This window comes from Bos indicus x Bos taurus, chromosome 12, assembly GCF_003369695.1.
Source record: "Bos indicus x Bos taurus breed Angus x Brahman F1 hybrid chromosome 12, Bos_hybrid_MaternalHap_v2.0, whole genome shotgun sequence".
NCBI lineage: Eukaryota > Metazoa > Chordata > Mammalia > Artiodactyla > Bovidae > Bos > Bos indicus x Bos taurus.
Genome location: NC_040087.1, coordinates 50,047,224 through 50,069,830, shown reverse-complemented (window position 1 = coordinate 50,069,830; position 22,607 = coordinate 50,047,224). Strand labels below are relative to the sequence as shown.

Sequence of the window (22,607 nt, the reverse complement as noted above, 5' to 3'; positions counted from 1 at the left end):
ACCCCAGAACTGGAGGAGAACAAGAGCACATTTAGGCTTCCCTGGTGGCCCAGCTGGTAAAGAATCCCCCTGCAATGTGGGAGACCTGGGTTTGATCCCTGGGTTGGGAAGATCCTCTGGAGAAGGGAAAGGCTACCCACTCCAGTATTCTGGCCTGGAGAATTCCCCAGACTATACAGTCTGTATGTATATAATATACAGACTGTATATATATATAGACAATATACAGACACAACTGAGTGACTTCTGCTTTTCACTTTCCCAGGTGGCGCTAAGTGGTAAAGAACCCACCAGTGCAGGAGATGTAAGAGACATGGATTCAATCCCTGGGTCAGGCAGATCTCCTGGAGGAGGGCATGGCAACCCACTCCAGTATTCTTGCCTGGAGAATCCCCTGGACAGAGGAGCCTGGTAGGCTACCATCCATAGCGTTCCAAAGAGTCGGACATGAGCAAAGCGACTTGGCATGCATGCAACAACACTTTAGTCACATCTCCAAGGATGTCTACCGCCTGAGACCCCAGGACTCTCTTTCTCTAAGTCTTGGCTTTAATTCTGTCTTTCTTTAGGTTTCATTTTGTGTTACTCTAGACTAGTTTTCTCCAGTGAAGTGATATGGCCACCTGTTTCACCAGACTAACTTCCTCAACAGCTCGAGAACTCACATGGAAAACAGTTGTATGAAAATCTCACCTCCTGTTTGAAAAATACTAGGGAGTTACTCAGATTGACCTGGCTTGGGTCACGTGCCCACCCCTATATCTGTCACTGGATCCACTGAGATTACATGCTTTCCACTGTGGTCTGCTTTGTGGGGGGTGGGGGGGGTGGGGAGATTGGGCTCTGGAAGGGTGCAAACATTGACAGCATCTACTAGAACCATTTGTTCTAAATTGAGGTGGGTGCTATTTAGATAAAACAGTGCCTATTTCAGCTGATAAGTGATAAGAATCATCTTATTCTTTCTTAAAAGCCGTCACATGTATGAAAAATGAGGACTGCTAGTATGAGGACTGCTAGTTTGCTTTGAGTTTGCTTTCTGACTTTGACGTTGTGAATTTTTGCAAGATATAACACAGGTAGATCCCATGGAAAATTTTAATGAAAAACAATTCTGGCCACTTATCACAGTATACAGGCTAATTATTAGTTGCCACCAAACAGATTTCTTTAATTTCTTTTATCTGCAGTCAAGTTGATTAAAATGTCAGCCATGAAGCATTGCTGTAACTATTAATCTTTTTGAAATAGATATGAAAATGCATTTGGGGTATTAAAAAACTAAGACTTTACAACATGAAGAATATTTCAGTGCCAAACATTCTATTTAGAATTCTCAAATGAGGGTTTCCTTCAAAGAATTAAAATTTACCAGTTAAAAGTTTTACATACATGAAATCTGGTAAGTAAAAATAATTTGGGGGGTAGAGGCTTTGAGTTACCAATGTTTACTTGAAATCTTAACAAATTTATGAAAGATCAATTAATTGAAAAGTAACAGTGTCATATGATTGATTTCTGAAGGGGAGAGGAGATGTCTGTCCACAGGTCATGTCCAAGGGTGGATAGGACTGTGCTTCTGCTGGGTAAAGGCTAGTCATGTCACAGTACGCTCATCCAGGTGGTTTCAAGTGATCTGGTGACATTTCAGAGACCTCAAAGGTTAAGGTTTATTGCTTGGGGAGTACTATATTTATTAATCTGATTTTAAGTCAGATGCCTGTAAGGTGCACAGCCAGAAAGTGTTCCTTCTCTAGGTCTGAAAGACTCAATGTTTTCATTGTTTTCTGCAAAGATGACAGGAACCTGGAGTGGTTTGGATCCCCTTAATCATTACATGAATTTGAGCAAACGTGGGGAGATGGTGAAGGACAGGGAAGCCTGGCCTGCTGCAGTCCATGGGGGTCACAAAAAGTCAGACATGACTTAGTGACAGAACAACAGCAATCATTATATGGTTTCCTTTGGTATCATTTAGCCAGATCACACAAAGGGCAAGGGGGAGATCTTTGATATTTACTGAACAAAGAAGCATATCTTTAAACAGCTTATATCAGCTCTGAAAAAAATTGTTTTTCTGGTGAGAAACTTTTCTAGGTACAATCACCACGTCTTTAACAGAGAAAGAAGGAATGATGGTCCCAAAGGCAAGTCTTGATACAAGATTTTATTGTACTAATTTTTCATTTCTCTGAGTGCCTTATGACACACTGTTTTCAGGAGTTTACCTCCACTGGAAGGGCTGGAGAGCACAGAGAGCATTCCAAGGTGTATAGTCGCTGTGCGGAGACACAGTCCCTACGTGGAGACACTCTTTTCCTTTCATCCACGGAGAGGACAAGTCAGATCAGAGATCCAGCATGTGGTTGCTTGCTGTTTTTGACTGTGCTGGTTCTTCAGTGCTGTGCACAGGCTTAGCTGCAGTCTGTGAACTCAGGTGCAGCATGTAGGATCATAGTTTCCCGACCAGGGATGTAACCTGGGCCCTCTGCATGGGGAGCAGGGAACCTTAATCACTGGGCCACCAGGGAAGTCCCCTGGATGCCTGTGATTGCCTTTCCTTCCAGCCTAATTTTGGAGAGTAGCAAATGTACGTTTTCCTTTTTGTCCTTGAATAGCAGGCAGCTAGGACTTTTTCTTCTTTGTGTAAGGAAGAAATTCGCACATTTAGGGGTTAACGGTAAGGTCTACAAGTCACCGATGCCTCTGAACACAAGTTCAAGAATGTTGGATTATTTTCCTTCGCAAGATGCTCATTCATCACTGCTGTAGGGTATAAATATCTGAGGTAATAAGGAAGGTCAGGACAAAAATAGGTTTCTGAGAAACTCATGACACTTTTTGCTTTTTGATAACATTACAGCTTTATCGTCTAATCTCAGCTGGAGCTGGTCCTGTCCAGGTCCCTCTGGGTTTAACCTCTTGTCTTTGGCCTCTTTTCCAGAGTTCGTTCTGTTTCACAACCCAGCATTGCTCAGAAAAGCTCACTTCTCAAGAGTTCAGACGTTTCATAAGTTAAAACTACTTATCAAGTGTCCAGTTTTAGCGTTTTGTTTAGGTGACTGTTCTTTCATATGTTATGATAAAGAACCAAGACATATCTTTTTTATTAGGTTTATTATGTCCTTTTTGAAAATATCTAATAGATTAAATGTTTTGAAGGGTTGATATTGACATACTCTAATTTTTTCAGTTTATTAACTTATTAATTTATCTAATCAGTTAAAATTCCAGTTAATTTACTAGCCGATGGTTAATATTCTAAGACTAAAATGGGAGCAGTGGTAATAAATGGTATTTCATAAACAGTGGTATTTTTCAGTATTATAAAAACTTAAAATTTTTTCTTTTTTTTTTGCTTAGGTAAACTAGTTCATGTGGGAAAGCTCCCTCTAGTGTTTGTTGTAGTAAATACAAATGTTGTTGAACTATATTTTTTGAAAACAGATTTTATTTCTGTAGGGCAATTTAAAGATTTGCAATGTAAGGTCCAGAGATTTCCTGTACGCCCCTGCCTCCCCACATTCACAGGCTCCTCACTGTCAGCATCACTTATCAGAACTGTCCATTTGCGCCTACACTGACACATCATCGTCACCCAAGTCCCTAGTTTACCTTAGGCCTCCTCTTGGTGTTGTACATTTTGGGTTTCGACACATTTATAATGACACACACCCACCATTACAGTCTCACACAGGGTATTTTCACTGTTGTAAAATTCTCTGTGCTTTGTCTCCACTATCTCCATTCCTGCAACCATTGAAACTTTTTATTGTCCCCATCAGTTCAGTTCAGTTCATTTCAGTCGCTCACTCGTGTCCGACTCTTTGCAAACCCATGAATCACAGCACTCCAGGCCTCCCTGTCCATCACCATCTCCCGGAGTTCACTCAAACTCACATCCATCGAGTCAGTGATGCCATCCAGCCATCTCATCCTCTGTCGTCCCCTTCTCCTCCTGCCCCCAATCCCTCCCAGCATCAGAGTCTTTTCCAATGAGTCAACTCTTCGCAGGAGGTGGCCAAAGTACTGGAGTTTCAGCTTTAGCATCATTCCTTCCAAAGAATACCCAGGGCTGATCCCCTTCAGAATGGACTGGTTGGATCTCCTTGCAGTCCAAGGGACTCTCAAGAGTCTTCTCCAACACCACAGTTCAAAAGCATCAATTGTTCAGCGCTCGACTTTCTTCACAGTCCAACTCTCACATCCATACATGACAACAGGAAAAACCATAGCCTTGACTAGACGGACCTTTGTTGGCAAAGTAATAGTCTTTGCCTTTTCTAAAACATCATATAATTGGAATCATGCAACAGGTAGCCTTTTCAGATTGGCTTCTTTCACTTAGTAATATGCTTTTAAGTTTCTTCCATGTCTTTTCATAGCCTGATGGCTCATTTCTTTTTAGCCCTGAATAACATTCCATTGTCTGAATGTACAACAGTTTATTTATTCATTCACCTACTTAAGGACATCTTGGTTGCTTCCAAGTTCTGGTAATTTTGAGTACACTTGCTTAAAACATCAGTGTGCCAGTTTTTATGTTGGTATAAGTTTTCAATTCCTAAATACCAAGGAGCAAGGTTGCTGGATTGTATAGTAAGAGTATGTTTAGTCTTGTAAAAAGAAACCCAATATATTGGATTTCCCTGGTGGCTCAATGGTAAAGAATCTGCCTGCCAATGCAGGACACATGGGTTTGATCCCTGGTCCGTGAAGATCCAACATGCCCTGGAGCAACTAAGCCCACGTGCCGCAGTTACCGAGCCTGTGCTCTAGAGCCGAGGACCTGTAACTCCTGATGTCCGCGCCCCGCCTAGAACCTGTGCTCCACAACAAGAGAAGCCGCAGCACCGAGAAGCCAGCACTTTGCAACTGGAGAGTAGCCCCTGCTTGCTGCAGCTACAGAAAAGCCTGCACAGCAACAAAGACCCAGCACAGCCAATAAATAAGTAAAATTATTTTTTTTTAAGTATGTTTAGTCTTGCAAGAAATCACCAAACTATCTTCCAAAGTGAGTGAACCATTTTTCACTCCCACCACCAGTGTATGGAAAGTTCCTTTTGCTCCATATTCTCATAGCATTTGGTGTTGTTAGTGTTCCAGATTTTGGCCATTCAGTTAGGTGTGTAGTGGTATCTCGTTTTCATTTGTATTTCTCTGATGACATATGCTATGGAGTATCTTTTCATAATGGTTATTTGACATCTGAATATCTTTTGAGGGGAGGTGTCTGTCAAGGTCTTTAGTTTATGTTTTAAGGTCTTCTTTTATTGCTGAGTTTTAAGAGTCCTTTGTGTATTGTCAACAAAGGTCCGTCTAGTCAAGGCTATGGTTTTTCCAGTAGTCATGTGTGGATGTGAGAGTTGGACTATGAAGAAAGCTGAGCACCAAAGAATTGATGCTTTTGAACTGTGGCGTTGGAGAAGGCGCTTGAGAGTCCCTTGGACTGCAAGGAGATCCAACCAGTCCATCCTAAAGGAGACCAGTCCTGGGTGTTCATTGGAGGGACTGATGTTGAAGCTGAAACTCCAATACTTTGGCCGCCTGATGCAAAGAGCTGACTCATTTGAAAAGACCCTGATGCTGGGAAAGATTGAGGGTGGGGAGGAGAAGGGGATGACAGAAGATGAGATGGTTGGATGGCATCACCGACTCAATGGACATAAGTTTGGGTAAACTCCGGGAGTTGGTGATGGACGTGGAGGCCTGGCGTGCTGCGGTTTAGGGTCGCAAAGAGTCAGACACAACTGAGCGACCGAACTGAACTGAACTGTGTATTGTGGATAACAAGACTTTATCAGCTGTGTCTTTGGCAAAATGTTTTCTCTCAACCTGTGTCTTGTCTTCCAATTCTCTTGATACTGTCTTTTATAGAGCAGAAGTTTTAATTTGAATGACATCTACCTTATCAATTTTATCATAGATTGCATCTTTGGTTTTGTATCTAAAAAAGCATGACCCTACCCAAGGTCATCTGAGTTTTCTAGATTTGAGTTAATTTTATAAACAGTGTAAGGTCTGTGTCTAGATTAATTTTTTCTGGCATGTAGATGTCCAGTTGTTGCAGAACCATTTGATGAAGGGACTATCTTTGCTCTGTTGTTCTCTCCTCTGTCAAGGTTCAGTTGACTATATTTATGTGAACCTATTTCTGGGCTGTCTGTTTCATGAATCTGTTTTTCTATTCTTTGGCCAGTTCCACACTGTCTTGATTATCATAGCTTTATAGTAAGTCTTGAAGCCAGATAGCACCAGTCCTCCTGCTCTGTTCTTTTCCTTCCGCTTTGTGTTAGCTATTCGGAGTTGCTTGCCTCTACATATAAACTTAAAATAAGTTTTCCAACCTGCTGGGATTTGATTGTGATTGCATTGAATTTATAGATCAAGTTGATATCTGGGCAACAGAGAGTCTTCCTACTCATGAATATGGAGTATTTCTCCGTTTATGTAGTTTTTCATTGATCATGTTCATCAGAGTTTTGTAAATCTAGTATAGATCTTATACATATTTTGTTAGATTTATACCTAAGTATTCATTGTTGGGTTGTTAATATAAATGACATTGGGCTTTTAATTTCAAAATTCACTTGCTCATTGCTCACATATAGAAAAGCAGTTGACTTTTTTATATTAACCGTGTATCATGCAAGTTTTTTTTGACTGTACCACCTGGCCTGTGGGATCCTAGTTCCCCAGCCAGGGATAGAACTTGCATCCCTAAGGTGGAACTGCTGAGTCTCAATCACTGGATGCCAGGGAAGTCCCTTGTGTATCCTTGCTATAATCACTTATTAGTTCTAGGAGGGGTTTTTTTGGTAAATTTTTATTTCATATATTCTGCAGACAATCATGTCATCTCAGAACAGTATTATTTCTTCCTTTCCAATCTGTATACTTTTAGTTTCCTTTTCTTGACTATTAGCAAGGACTTCTAATATGATGTTGAAAAGAATGGTGAGAGGAACACCCTTGCATGTACTTGATCTCAATGGAAATGCCTTGAATTTCTTACCATTAAGTATGATCTTAGCTGTAGTTTTTTTTCCTAGATCGTTGAAGAAATTTCCTTCTATTCTTTATTTGCTGAGAGTTTTTACCATGAGTGGGTGATGGATTTTATCAAATGCTTTTTCTGCTTCTATTGATATGATCATGTGATTTTCTTTTTCAGTCTGTTGATGTGATGTGACATTAATTGATTTTTTAATGTTGCACCACCTACATACTTGGTATATAATTCTTATTATACATTTTTTTTGGATTTGTTATGCTAGTATTTTGTTAATTTTGCATCTATATTCATGAGAGATATTGTTTGTAATTTTCTTATGATGTCTGTGCCTGGTTTTGATATTAGGGTAATGAGTTAGAAAGTATTTTCTCTGCTTCTGTCTTCTGAAAGAGATTATGGAGAATTGGTATCACTTTGTTTTCTTAAGGGTTTGACAGGATTCACCAGTGTATCCATCTGGGCCATGTGCTTTCTGTTTTAGAAGATTAGTAACTAGTTATTCCATTTAGGCCTATTCAGATTATTTATTCTTGTCTGTGTTTTGGCAGATTATGTCATTTAAAGAAATTTTCCCTTTCATCTAGGGTATCAAATTTCTGGTCATGGAGTGGTTCATAGTATTCTCTTATTATGCTTTTATTTTCCATAGGATCTGTAGTGCTGTTCCCGCTTTCATTTCTAATATTAGTAATTTGTGTCCTCTCTCTTATCTCTTAGCCTTGCTAGAGACTGATTGATTATGAGCTGTATATTTTTAAAAGTGTCAGCATTAAGCAAATAATAGGACTGATTTGATGAATAGAAAACCTTCTGTTGAATAAACACACAGGGGGTCGATCTTACCTTGAAAGTGTTTTGTGATTGGGTGGAAGGTTATGCTGCATTTGAAAGTGGGTTTCATAATGCCGGCATAAGTAAATAAATAGCAGCTTTTCAGGATTGTTTCTTAGATGCCTCATTCTGTTTTTCTACAGTTTAAAAATGAAAGATTAACTTTCTTGATGACATGGCTGCAATAAGGTTGATTTTCTTGCATTGATGCCTGTGCTTACTTCACCTGTTTTGGTTGTATCTGTATAAATATCCATATCTGGAAAAAAGAAATATAAAGTTACTTTTCACAAGTGATACAAATATTCTATATTCACACTGTGTTATTCTTATTTTGGTAAGGTACAGGACACTTTTTTCCCCTACCACATGCAAACCTTTTCCAAAATTTATTTCTTATACATGCATACATGCCTGCTCAGCTGCTTCAGTCATGTCTAACTCTTTGGAGTCAGACATGGACTGTAGCCCGCTGGGATCCTCTGTCCTGGGGTTTTCCAGGCAAGAATTTTGGAACGGGTTGCTATTTCCTCCTCCAGGGGATCTTCCCAACCCGGGGATCAAATATGCATCTCCTGCACTGGCAGGTGAATTCTTTACTGCTGAGTCACCTGGGAAGCCCCCTGTTTTTATACAACTATTACTTGTATGGGTTAGCTCCCCATCTCATCCTAGGCAGAAGAAATAGTTTACCTGTATTATTTCACTTCAGGGTGCAAAACCCTGTCTTCTAATTTCTGGTTGATTCCTGAATTTCATCTAAGATACTTGAGTTCTCAAGTTAAACCTTCAGTTAAATGCAAATTTCTCCATGAAAGAGTTGTAGGAGTCACGTTTCTACATCATCACAATACAGAAAGTGTAGCCTGAGAGTTCTAGAGATAACATCACTTCACAGTTTTGCCCACAGTAAGCCTTGAATTAAATGATTACTGATCAATACTTATTTGATCTTCTTCCCGTCCTTACCTCAGCTGATCATCATGCTTTCAGTTTTCCTAAGAAATTACAGCATTCAGAGGTGAAATTCTCCAAACTCTGACCTCTGTGTCTTCCTCAATCTGCACCTTTTGAGATGAACTATCCATTCCTTGGGTCAGTTCAAATTCTTCCACTGATTCCCTAGATTCAGTCCCCTCTTGCCTACTTAAAGATGTTGCTAGCAATTCTACTCTCATTCTCCACATCATCCATTTCTTCTTCACTATTGAAAACTGAAGGCTTCCCTCGTGGCTCAGACACTAAAGAATCTGCCTGCCAATGCAAGAGACCCAAGTTCAGTCCCTGGGTCGGGAAGATCCCCTAGAGAAGGGAATGGCTAACCACTCCAGTATTCTTGCCTGGAGAGTCCCATGGACAGAGGGGCCTGGCAGGCTACATACAGTTCATGGGATCTCAAAGAGTTAGATGTGACTGAGTAACTAACACACACTGGAAATTCTGTATTAAAAATTGTCATTTTGACTCACTTGTACCTCCAGCTACATCCCTAAAAGGTTGCCTGTACCTAATGTTTGGATTTTGTTCCTGAAATTTTCTTTTGAACCTACTCCAGGAAGGCTTTTGCCCTAAGCCTCACCAAAACTTTTCTTGTCAAAATCACCAATGATCTCCTAGTGCTTACTACTTCTTTCTGGGAAACTTCTCCTACTTGGCTTCTGACTACCATTCTTTTCTGGTTTTACCCTAGGCTCTTGCTGTATTTTCCTTATGGCACCCCACTCCAGTACTCTAGCCTGGGAAATCCCATGGACAGAGGAGCCTGGTAGGCTGCAGTCCATGGGGTCGCTAAGAGTTGGGCACGACTGAGCGACTTCACTTTCACTTTTCACTTTCATGCACTGGAGAAGGAAATGGCAACCCACTCTAGTGTTCTTGCCTGGAGAATCCCAGGGATGGTGGAGCCTGGTGGGCTTCCGTCTATGGGGTCACACAGAGTCGGACACGACTGAAGTGACTTAGCAGTAGCAGCAGTATGTTTCTCCATCTCCCAAACTATAGGCATTGTGCATCAAACGGCTTGGTTCCTGGAGATATTTCTCTTTGTGTCTAGCTCATCTCTAATCTCTCCCTCTTGCTCTGTCTCTCTGTGTCATCTGTGCTCACTTTTTTGATTAACTCCTCTAATCTCATGGCTTCAAATGCCATTGATATGCATTCCAGTTTTTCTTTCTCAGTTCTGTCCACAGCCCTGAGCTCTAGACATGTATACTTAACTGCCTACTGACATCACCCCTTGGATGTCTGTAAGCTTTTCCAAAATTAACAATCTAAAATGAAGCTCCTACTTCTTAAGCCACCCCCATCCCTCATCCTGTTTCACGGCAGCTCCATTTTTCAAAGTCCTCTGGCCAAAACCCATCAAGTTAATTCATGCCTCCTCTTCTTTTATAGTCCATCTTAGATCCATCAACAGATCATGTAGACCATGGCTTTAAAATGATCTTTAGAAGCCTGTACCTTCTTACACCTTCCCTTGCTGTTGCTCTTGTGTGAACCACCCCTGGCTCACCCTGAGAATGGTAGGCTTCTGCACCCCCTGCATCCTTGCCATCTATTCTCCATACAACAGGCAAAAAAATAAAAAAGTGTTAATCTCTCAGTCATGTCTGACTCTGTAGCCCACCAGGCTCCTCTGTCCATGAAATTCTCCAAGCAAGAATACTGGAGATGGTTGCCATTCTTTTCTCCAGGGGATCTTTCTGACCCAGGGATCATACCCCGGTCTCCTGCATTGGCAGGTGGATTCTTTATCATCTGAGTCAGGCAAAGGGATTCTTTAAACATGTAACTCAGCACTCTGCAATGGCTTTCTGTCTCACCAAGGGGTCAAAGCCAAAGTCCTTTCAAGGCCCTGCAGGATGTAGATGCCCCCTGCTCCCCACAAGGGCCGCCAATAATCTTCTGCTCTCTCACTCACATCCAGCCACATTGACTCCTCACTCTTCCCTGAACACACCAGACGAATCTCTGCTTCATGGCCTTCGTACCTGGTGTTCTATCTGCCTGGAATATTCCTCCCCCAGATACCTGTAAGGCTCACCTTCTTGCTGACTTCAGCTTTTTACTCAAATGTGTTATATAGATTCTTTTCTTTAAAATTGCAACTATTCTGATGTCTCCTCCAAATTTTCTGTACCCTTTTCCTTGCATTATTTTTCTCATTGGCAATTTTCACTATCTCAGATCCTTTATGATTCATTTATTCATTCTATACCCGCTACTACAATTTAACTTTCATAAAGGGATTTTTTTTTTTTTAATCAGCAGCTTCTCACTTCCTCCATCTCCTTGCACAGCACATGTCAGACTTACAGGTTAGATTTAATTAAACATTGTTGAATGCTTTCATTGTCTCAGCACTGTGTCAGGCACTTTGCACATTTAGTTTAATTTCCCTAGTTTACCTTTGAAATAAACATTGCGATTCTCATTTTGCAGATGAAAAACCAAGAGACTATGAAAGATATGGCATCTTTTCTACAGACAGTCATAGCTACTGGAATGAGCTTTAAACACTAGACCTCTTAACTGCGTGTTATGTGCTTTTCTAATATGCTGTGCTACAGACTAATCTACTTTTAAAAGAGTGATGTTTTTGAAATGGAATTTGAAAAGGACTGTCCTTGTCTATCCTTTGCCATCTAACTTCTCACCCATCCCATCTTCTGTCTTATTTCCCTGTTTATTTATTCCCTGTCTTATTTCCCTAAAGTCAGCCACTACTAAGGATATTCCATTCTCTTAATAAAAATCATGAGTCCCTGCAGGGAGCTCAAACTGGTGCTCTGTGACAACCTAGAGTGGTGGGATGGGGTGGGAGGTAGGAGGGAGGTTCAAGAGGGAGGGGACATATATATATACACCTATGGCTGATTCATGGAGAAGGAAATGGCAACCCACTCCAGTATTCTTGCCTGGAGAATCCCAGGGACGGCGGAGCCTGGTGGGCTGCCATCTATGGGGTTGCACAGAGTCGGACATGACTAAAGCAACTTAGCAGCAGCAGCAGCATGGCTAATTCATGTTGGTGTATGGCAGAAACCAACACAATATTGTTAATTATCCTTCAATTAAAAATAAAAATATATCTATATAAAACATGAGTCCTTGGATTTCCTGTAAGTTACTCTTATTTATTTTACATCTGATCACTTATTCAAATTTTGAATGGTCATAGAGGCATAAGTCATATCTTTTGGGGAAGGAATCAAAGATATGCAGTGAGGCAGAATGGAAGGGCAGCCCTTGGTAGGAAGTTTAAGGACTTTCTGTCTCTGATGCTTGAGCTAATGCAGAGGCCGCCAGGAAAGAAGCAGAGAAGAGGTGAGCCAAAAATTCATTTGGAGCAAAGGAACTGAGAATATCTAAGAACCAAAGTCTAGTCTGAGAGGAAACTGCCTTGGCTGAAGCCCAAGATTCCAATTCAAGCAACTTGTCTGACTCCAGTGTAAATGGTAGAGATATTCTTGCTTTCTTTGGCTCCAAAGAGTCTCTCTACTTGTAATCTCATTATTTTCTTCTTTCTTGGTTTAACTTTTAATGTAAACCGTTTGTTTCCACATCTGTAAAACAAGATAGTAGGGACTGGTGATCCCATAAGGGACCCTTTAAGTTTAAAATTCTGTGATTTTAAAATCACTGCATTTTTCTATTCAATTTTGATTCTAGACCTAGTGATAATCAGATACTTTTTTTACTGTGCCAAATTTACCATAGAATAATAACATATATTTAACCAAATACAAAGAATCACTGAAATACTTTTGGGTAAAAGTTAAAATGGTTTAAAAATCAATTTTATTTCTTAGTGAGATTATCAGACACCCTCACCTTAAGAATGATAACACAGACTGAGAAGGCTTCCCAAGTAACTGGAGCTGGAACATCTTCATGGGTTCTTCAATAATGGTGATTTTTTTCCCCTTGATGTAAGTAAGCTATTTCAGGGCACATATATAGCTTCCAAAATTACTTTCCATTGGTCGAAGATGAAGTTTTAAAAGCCAAACAGAAATTATAATATTTAATGACCAAATTAGTCTTTTCTTAAAATGCTGAACTAATCTTAATAGTTTCTTAAGTAAAACAGAATTAGAAAGGAAATCTACCTGTTTCCTAATGGCATATACTAGTTTCAAAGCAAATACATTTTCTTTTCCTTACTGTCTCTCTCCTCGACTGGGACTAGTTTAAATGATCAGTTCTTCTCATTTGTCAGGTTTTTGCAGTTTACTTGAAATGCTTCCTAGTATTCTTCCTCATCTTTTCTTAAATACCCTTCCCCTATTTTTTGTGAGGGCTTCCCATGTGGTGCTCAAGGTAAAGAACCCGCCTGCCAATACAGGAGAGACATGGGTTCGATTCCTGGATCGGGCAGATCCCCTGAGGAGGGGAATGGTAACCCACTCTAGTATTCTTGCCTGCAGAATTTCACGGACAGAGGAGTCTGGTGGGCTACAGTCCACGGGGTCGTAAAGAGTCAGATATGACTGAAGAAACTTAGCACACACCTCTTTTTTGTGCTGACCAAAATCTTGCTGTGCCTACTATAATTATTATAAAAAGATTAATAATGAATCAAGCAGCAAAGATCATTTTAGTTGTGAAAGAATTTACCCAGTTATTTTCTTTACTTTGAATATTTTTTTACTTTAAGAAGCTTATTTTCATTTCATATTTGTATCCACTTTTTAAATGTTTGCTGAAGTTCATCTGTTTATCAGTGAATTCTATGAGGAAAGAAGACATTGTAGATTAATTTTCTCCTACTTTCATAATTAAAAAGCCTTGGACACTTACACTTATTTAAATAGCATAAGAAAGACAATGGTATTCAAATTTAAAATGCTTCTTTTTAAAGAAAGCTAAGAGAGTCTATTCTTTAGCCCTGAACAATCAGTGTGTTTCCTGACTGTACAGTCAGGAAATACTTTACTTTTGAAGCAATAACGGTTATTCCTGGGAAGTTTTATAATTGGCTGCACAGTGATAACGTGGACTTGAACAAATACAGCAAAATTACTGCTGGCTTATCTAGAATGAAAGAGAACTTCTTAAGTGTGACAGAGTGCTACTACTGAGGATTATATCAGTTTGGCATATTCACAGCTCTTGGAGAACTGCTCCAATTTTCTGCTGGCTTCCTGACCAAAGGTATCTTTTCCTTTGTGTTTTTCAGCATCCTGATAATTTTTCCACCCCTGGGTTTGCTTAGGCCTTTAGACATCAGCATGGGGTGGCTGTAGAATTTATTTTATTTTGAAATTAAGTGGAGAGTTATTTTTACAATACCATTGGATTTCTTGGAGTGTAATAACTAATTATGGTAATTAATTAATGAGAAACAACAGTCTGACATCCAGGGACCTAGGGGCAATTTTTTTTCTCCAGAGTGAGGAATCGCTTTAATGTCTGAATTTTGATATTTGAGCTTATATCCTTATTTTTCTCTTAGAAATTATACTTTTAATAAATTTCTATTTTCTTTTTTAAATTAATTTATTTTAATTGAGGATAATTACAGTATTGTGATGGTTTTGCCATACATCAAAATGAGATCCCTGAAAGTGTAAGGACAAAACACTGGCTAAAGGTGGCACCGTGCTTTTTCTAAATGTCATGAGGCATTTGAATAAAGCCCAATTTATTTTATCATCTGTTGAATTGGTTATTGTATGTTAATGGAAATGAATAATGTCAATAACTTGCAATATTTCTGGCTTAATGACAGAGATGATTTTCCATCTCCTTTTAATGTATATTATTTTGTTCCCATATTGGCATCAATGTAGAAATGAGCTTGTAGAAATCTGGATTTAGATGAGATCTTAATGAGCATCTATCTAGTCTTCCATTTTACTAGGGAGGAAATTCAGGTGCAGAATGACACAAATTCCTGGCAGATCTGGGGTAGAGTATAAATCTCTTAATTCCTGGGTAGAGCGATTATTCATTCTTTTAAAAATATTGTTATTGTGCACTGCCATACAATAAAACTTTTGCCTTGAATTGGCACTGAATCTGCATCAGACTCTTTGCAACCCTGTGGACAGTAGCCTGACAGGCTCCTCTGATCATAGAATTCTCAGGGTAAGAATACCGGAGTGGGTAGCCATTCCCTTCTCTAAGGGATCTTCCTGACCCTGGGATTGAACCTGGGTCTTTTGCATTACAGGCAGATTCTTTATCATCTGAACCACCAGGGAAGCCCATAAATCTTTTAATTCCTGAGTAGAGGGATTATTAATTCCCTTTTTAATATTGTATTTGTGTGTTAAAATTATGTGCTGCCATAGAATAAAACTTTCGTCTTGAATTGGCATTGAATCTGCATCAGACTCTGTGACATGTAGGCAGATTCTGAGCAGTGGTGTGTCCATGACAAGAGTAAGAATAACTAGAGTTATTTTTTTAATGAAGTCTCAGCATCTGGAGACATTCCTGCCACACACATTCACTTCCTAGCTGGAGCGAGCACTGAGGAGAGTAGAAAGCGTCAGCTCTTCATTTTGGGGAGTGCCAGGTTTCTCATGAATTAGCAACAGGAATTTGCTAAACCTATCTCAGTCCTGGAGAACTTTCATCAGGGTTCTTGGTAGTTGTTCACTATTTGTATACTTCTGTTTGCTGACAGCTGTCAATCAGTTTCTTCTGAGCACGAAATTCTCTCCCAGTGGTCACATGGAAAAAAACTCTAGTTAAGACACAAAGTCATCCCAACTCAGTCTTTCACTTATGGGCTTACAGTATAATATTAGAGAGAAAAAGAGATGTTGTAAGATGCAATACATTCAAGGAGTCAAATTCATTCAAAAGCACATATAAATCTAAATATATGTCAGTTAACACCCAGTGGTAAAAAATCTTCCTGCTAATGCAGGAGACACCAGTTCAATCCCTGGGTCAGGAAGATCCCTTGGGGAAGGAAATAGCAACCTACTCCAGTATTCTTGCCTGAAAAAGTCCATGGACAGAGGAGCCTGGCAGGCTACAGTCCACAGAGTCACAAAGAGTTGGACATGACTGAGCACTCATGCAACATAGAATAATACTGTTTTCCCAAAATGCCTTGTGTATGTGCAAGTACTGGATAGAGATTTTTTTCTCTCGTGTTGCTTCTGATTGATCTCTTAAATAAATGTCTCAGCAGAAAGTTTTTGTGGTCCTCTAATAACTCTTTTTCTCACCAAGGACATTTTACTGTCCTTGCTTTATCAGTGTGTCCCTTTGGTATGGGTGCTGATTGTGTAGGCACAATCTCCAGAAGGTCTTCCTGACCCAGGGATTGAACCCAGGTTTACCTGCACTGCAGGCAGACACTTTACCCTCTGAGCCACTAGAGAAGCTCAATTGTGTAGGCAGGGGCTGTATAATATTAACTTACATGTGTGATTACACTTAGAAGAAAAAATAGAGTGGAATGCTGTTAGATCAGTTTCATAGCTGGAGCCTCTTTGCAGCCCAGGTCATTGAAAGCTGCATTTAGTCCTGACCTCAGAGAGGATATTAAAGGATATTAGAATCTATGTCTTATGGTGCAATTAATAATTCAAATTATTGGAGGATTAAATTACTTAGCTTAGTCAAAGTGATAAGCTTTGCTTCTATCAACTGAGTTATTAACTGGATTATATTTAGATGTTGAGCTTTTACTTGCAGTCACGGGGAAGTGTCCTGTGGGACTATAGAAATTCAAGCACTAATCAGTTCTTCACATAATATCTCTCAATATAATAGTAGAGAAAAAGTACAAACATATAATATTGAGGAACTGATACAACTAATGTTGAACTGACTATATTTTCAGTCTCAGTGATAGGATATGACTCTAATCATCAGTAAAATATTTGTCACAAGATAAAAATTCTGCAGGTTCAAAAACATCCTACAGATAATATTTTTCTTATTCTGCACTCCATAGAGAGACTTTGGAAATTTAATTGCACTAGAGTTGCAAAATCGGATGAAAAGTATTAGATAAACTATGGTTAGTGAGGAAGGAGGGGTTTTGCCTAACCCACTAGAGTCACTGTATAGACATTCTACAGGGTTGAATGTCTAGGTCAGTCTCCGGCCCTTGTCAGATACTAAAACAAAAAGAAAATGAGAGAGGGCTAAGGTTGCTGATCATATGTTAGTACAAAGCATCTGACTTCCCTGGAGATATGTCAGTTGTTCAGGGTGAGTCACTGAAACTATAGCATTTGGACTTTATTCTTTCCCAGGAAATATTCTGCTAGCAAATGGAAAGTCTTGTAATTTTAAACTGTGAAAACTCTAGCCATATATCCCGAATAATTATGTGAAAAAGAAGAAATTCTGGTTTTAGAATGGTTGCTGGTAGATTTAAATAAATACCATATATGTCTGAAGGTGAAGCAACCCTGCATATAAAATGATCTGTTTCCCAAAGGTAAAAATTACCAGAAAAGGTTTCCCCTTTCCCAAGTCCACATACTGAGGATCTACTTTATACTCGAACTTATTCTAGGCTATGGGGATACAAGGAAAAATGTGGGAAAAACCCCAGAAATCACCACCCTCCTAAGGGCTTCAGTTCAGTTCAGTTCAGTTCAGTCGCTTAGTCATGTCCGACTCTTTGCGACCCCATGAATCATAGCATGCCAGGCCTCCCTGTCCATCACCAACTCCCGGAGTTCACTCAGACTCACGTCTATCGAGTCAGTGATGCCATCCAGTCATCTCATCCTCTGTTGTCCCCTTCTCCTCTTGCCCCCAATCCCTCCCAGCATCAGAGTCTTTTCCAGTGAGTCAACTCTTCGCATGAGGTGGCCAAAGTACTGGAGTTTCAGCTTTAGCATCATTCCTTCCAAAGAAATCCCAGGGCTGATCTCCTTCAGAATGGACTGGTTGGATCTCCTTGCAGTCCAAGGGACTCTCAAGAGTCTTCTCCAACACCACAGTTCAAAAGCATCAATTGTTCAGCACTCGGCTTTCTTCACAGTCCAACTCTCACATCCATACGTGACCACAGGAAAAACCATAGCCTTGACTAGACCAACCTTTGTTGGCAAAGTAATGTCTCTGCTTTTGAATATGCTATCTAGGTTGGCCATAACTTTCCTTCCAAGGATTAAGCGTCTTTTAATTTCATGGCTGAAGTCACCATCTGCAGTGATTTTGGAGCCCCCCAAAATAAAGTCTGACACTATTTCCACTGTTTCCCCATCTATTTCCCATGAAGTGATGGGACCAGATGTCATGATCTTTGTTTTCTGAATGTTGAGTTTTAAGCCAACTTTTTCACTTTCCTCTTTCACCTTCATCAAGAGGCTTTTTAGTTCCGTCCAAGGTAAGAGAAACCCAAGTAAGACGGTAGGTGTTGCAAGAGGACATCAGAGGGCAGACACACTGAAACCTAAGGGCTTACATTCTGGCAAATCAATTACATAGAATGTTCAAAGGGGTAAGTGCTATAGAGAGTAATAAAATGTGGGAGAGGGGGTGGAATTCCAGGGGAATGCTGGCTGTCAGAGCATGTATGTGTGTCTTTTGGGGTAGGGGACAGATGCCACCTCGAGGTGACACTAGAGCATGGATTTAAAGGAGGTGAGGAGTGAACTGTCCAGTTATCTAGGGGAGGAGCTTGGAGTTCAGAGACCTTCAGGGAAGAGTGTGCCTGGCATGTCCAAAGAGTAGCCAGGACGCCAGTGAGGGAGAGAGCTGGGAGGAGTACGGTCAGAGGAAACGGGGTGAGGATGAAAAGATGAAATGCAAGTTGAGCATCTCAAGGTCACACGGAGGATGTGTAGCCACAGTGCACATTTAATCTGTTTGTTTCTCATGTGCAGAGAGTGAGGGCCCTGTAGGACAATGTAAGGATTTTGTCTTTTACTCAAGAAATGGGGAGCTTGGAAGATTTGCAGATGAGCACCATGACAAGTTTAAGAAGGATTCTTTTTACTTTTGAGAGTACGTTAAAGGGGGCAAGGGATACCAGTTAAAAGACTGTTGCAGAAAACCAGACGGGAGATAATGAGTTGTATTCCATTTTATGTGAATGTACCACTTTTGGGCTTCCCTGGTGGCTCAGCTGGTAAAGAATCCACCTGCAATGTGGATCGACCTGGGTTCGATCCCTGGATTGGGAAGATCCCCTGGAGAAGGGGAAGGCTACCTGCTTCAGTATTCTGGCCTGGAGAATTCCATGGACTGTGTAGTCAGTTCATGGGGTCACAAAGAGTCTGACTGAACGACTTTCAATTCAGTTCAATTCAATTAGCTCAGTGATAAAGAATTGGCCTGTCAATACAGGAGAAGCAGATTCGATCCTTGGGTTGGGAAGATCCTCTGGAGAAGGAAATGGCAATCCATCCCAGTATTCCTGCTTGAGAAGTCCATGGACAGAGGAGCCTGGCGGGCTACAGTCAATGGGGTCGAAAAAAAGTCAGACACGACAGAGTGACTATCAGCAACAGTACCACCTTTATTTTATCTGTTCACTGTTTTCCTGTCAGTTTTATTGCGATATAATTGACATACAGCATTGTATTTAGGTCAAGGGGTACAACATAATGATTTGATACAGTATATATTGCAAAATGATTAACATAAGTTAACACCACTCACCTCAAATGGTTACAGATTTATTTTTCTTGTGAGAAGAACTTTTAAAATCTACTCGCTTAGCAACTTTCAATATACAATATGGTATTATTAACTCTAGTCACCGTGCTGTACAGAATATGCCAAGAACTTACTTTTCTTGTCACTGGAAGTTTGTACTTTATATTTTCAAGTTTCTATTGAGCTTTCTATTTGTTTTCATATCCCCAAATATTTTGTTCATCTTAGATCTTTAAAAAATCATAGCTATTTAAACAATATTTGATGAGTGACTTAGCTTCTTGTTCAAGTCATATAGTAATATATATATATATATATATATATATTTATTTATTTATTTATTTAAAGGCTACCCACTCTAGTATTCTTGGGCTTCCCTTGTGGCTCAGCTGGTAAAGAATTCGCCTGCAATGCAGAAGACCTGGGTTTGATCCCTGGGTTGGGATGATCCCTTGGAGAAGGGAACGGCTACCCACTCCAGTATTCTGGCCTGGAGAATTCCATGGCCTGTATAGTCCATGGGGTCACAAGGAGTCAGACACAACTGAGCGACTTTCACTCACTTTCACTAGGTTAACTTAGGTTGTTTCCATGTCTTTACTGTTGTGAATAATTCTGTGATGAACATGAAGGTGTAGATATCTTTTTGAGAGAGTAATTTTGTTTCTTTTGAATATATACACAGAAGTGGAATTGCTGGATCATATGATAGTTCCATTTTTAATATTTTAGGAATCTCTGTACTGTTTTCCATTGTGACTGCACTGATTTACATTCCTACCAACAGTGCTCAAGGGTTTCCTTTTTTCCATGTACTCCCCAGCACTTGGTATCATTTATCTTTTTGGCAATTATCTTTCTATCAGGTATAAGCTGATATTTCATTGTGTTTGCTTTACATTTCCTTAACAATTAGTGATCATTCACTTGTTGATGAATGTTTGAGTCATTTTGAGTTTGGGAATGTTGTGACGAAGGCATCTGTTAATATTTGTGAACAAGGCTTTCTATGAACATATATTTTCAGGGCTTTCACCTAAATATCTAGGAGTGTGAGATCGATCTGTCTAATTTCTAAGCAACTGCCAAATTCCCGAGGTGCTCGTGCCATTTTACATTCCTGCACACAACGTACGGGTGTTCCAATTGCTCCATATTCTAGTCGGTACTTGTTCTTTTTGATTTTAGCCATTCTAATAGGTGTGTAATAGATAGTATCTTTCTATGGTTTAAATGTGCATTTTCTCTGATGGCTAATGCTGGTGAGGGGTGTCTGCATTTTAATCTCTTCATTCAGAAAGTTAATTTTAGTCTTATTGTTGAAACTTCCATTCCTTTCAGCTGAAGCTCATAATAATTAGTTTATCTCAGTGGTGGTTGGTACTTTAACCATGTTACACTTTATTTTTTAAATTTAATTTTAACCTTTTGTTCCCTTATAATACCTTTATGTTGTTGTTCAGTCGCCAAGTCGTGTCTGACACTGCGAGCCCATGTACTGCAGCAAGCCAGGCCTGTCTGTCCCTCACCATCTCCTGGAGTTTGCCCAAGTTCATGTCCATTGAAACAGTGATAATAATACCTTTTAGAAGTACTCAAAGAGTACATTGTAGTAATTTATTGAAGGTTTAGCCACTTGTAGAGTCTCATGGCTTTGTTTTGGGGAAATGAATACATTTAAAAGGGGAAATTATAAAAGTGATAAAAATTTTCAGTCTCATCTTTATATTACTTATATCCGATAGTGTAATTTAAGTTTATGCTTTGTCTTGTGTGCTTAGCCGATCAGTCATGACCGACTCTTTGTGACCCCATGAACTGTAGCCCATCAGGCTCCTTTCTCCATGGGGATTCTCCAGGCAAGAATACTGGAGTGGGTTGCCATTTCCTCCTCCAGGGGATCTTCCCAACCCAGGAATCGAACCCAGGTGTCCCGCATTGCAGGCAGATTCTTTACTGACTGAGCCACCAGGGAAGCCCATACTTTATCTTATGTAGGGTCTATTACTTTCAGTATTTTATCACTTACCATGAGAATGCATTGCGTGTGATAATAATAATTGTTCTGAATTCTCTTCCAGGTTCCTGATGTTATCAGCAGCATAAGGCAGTTATCGAAAGCTGCCATGAAAGAGGATGCAAAACCCAGCAAAGACAACGAGGACGCCTTTTACAACTCTCAGAAGTTCGAGGTCCTGTACTGTGGCAGGGTGACCGTGACCCACAAGAAGGCGCCGTCCAGCCTCATCGACGACTGCATCGAGAAGTTCAGCCTGCACGAGCAGCAGCGCTTGCGGCTCCAGAGCGAGCCGCGCGCAGGGGACTCGGGCGAAGACCAGGCGGGATCCGAGGCCCGAACGCCGGCCTGCCCCGTCGACGTTCTGTCGGAGGAAGGGGATGGCGTCGCCGACACCCACCCGGTCTTCCCTGCCGCGCCCAGCCAGCCTGGGCCATCTAGCTCGCGAGTCTGCTTCCCTGAGAGGATTTTGGAAGATTCGGGCTTCGATGAACAGCAGGAGTTCCGGTCTCGGTGCAGCAGCGTCACGGGGGTCCTGCAAAGGAAAGTTCACGAGAACAGCCAGAAGCCGCAGCCGCGGCGGAGGCATGCCAGCGCGCCCAGCCACGTGCAGCCCTCGGACTCGGAGAAGAACAGAACCATGCTGTTTCAGGTGCTGTCCTGGCCGGCGGCTCTCCCGGTGTTTCCCCATCCTTTGCTATAGCCGGAAGCAGCCCAGCGGCCAGCTTCTCCCTGGTCCTCAATCTGGAAGCATCCAACTTTTCTGTCATGTCCCCCAGGCAGCAGAGAAGGCAGGTTGGAGAAAGAGCGAAGGACAGTAGTGAAGGGGAATGTAAGAGAAAAGGGAGCAGGGCAGGGAGGGAAAGAGAGAGAAGCACTTTAAGGAGCATCAGGGAAAGTTGGTTGGGGAAATTAGCAGAGATTACCCAGATGGCGCTAGTGGTAAAAAACAAAACAAAAAAACCCAACCCGCCTGCCAATGCAGGAGACCTAAGAGACGGGGTACCATCCCCGAGTGGGGTAGATCTCCTGGAGGAGCACATGGCATCCCATTCCGGGATTTTTGCCTGGAGAATCCCATGGACAGAGGAGCCTGGCAGGCTACAGTCCATAGGGTCTCAAAGAGTTGGTAACTACTGAAGCAATTTAGCACGC

The 22,607-nt window shown here is 40.8% G+C and overlaps 1 protein-coding gene across 9 annotated transcripts in view; it reads left to right on the top strand.

Moving 5' to 3' along the window:
• TBC1D4 (TBC1 domain family member 4) overlaps positions 1–22,607 on the top strand; it is a 210,008-nt gene that overhangs the window by 104,326 nt on the left and 83,075 nt on the right. For 8 of the 9 annotated variants that reach the window (XM_027557693.1, XM_027557691.1, XM_027557690.1 and 5 more), the window contains exon 2: positions 21,517–22,104. In XM_027557693.1, the coding sequence (XP_027413494.1) occupies positions 21,517–22,104 (588 nt within the window). Of the gene's footprint in view, positions 1–379; positions 412–21,516; positions 22,105–22,607 lie in introns of those variants that run through there. The other variant, XM_027557695.1, reaches the window with a different exon arrangement.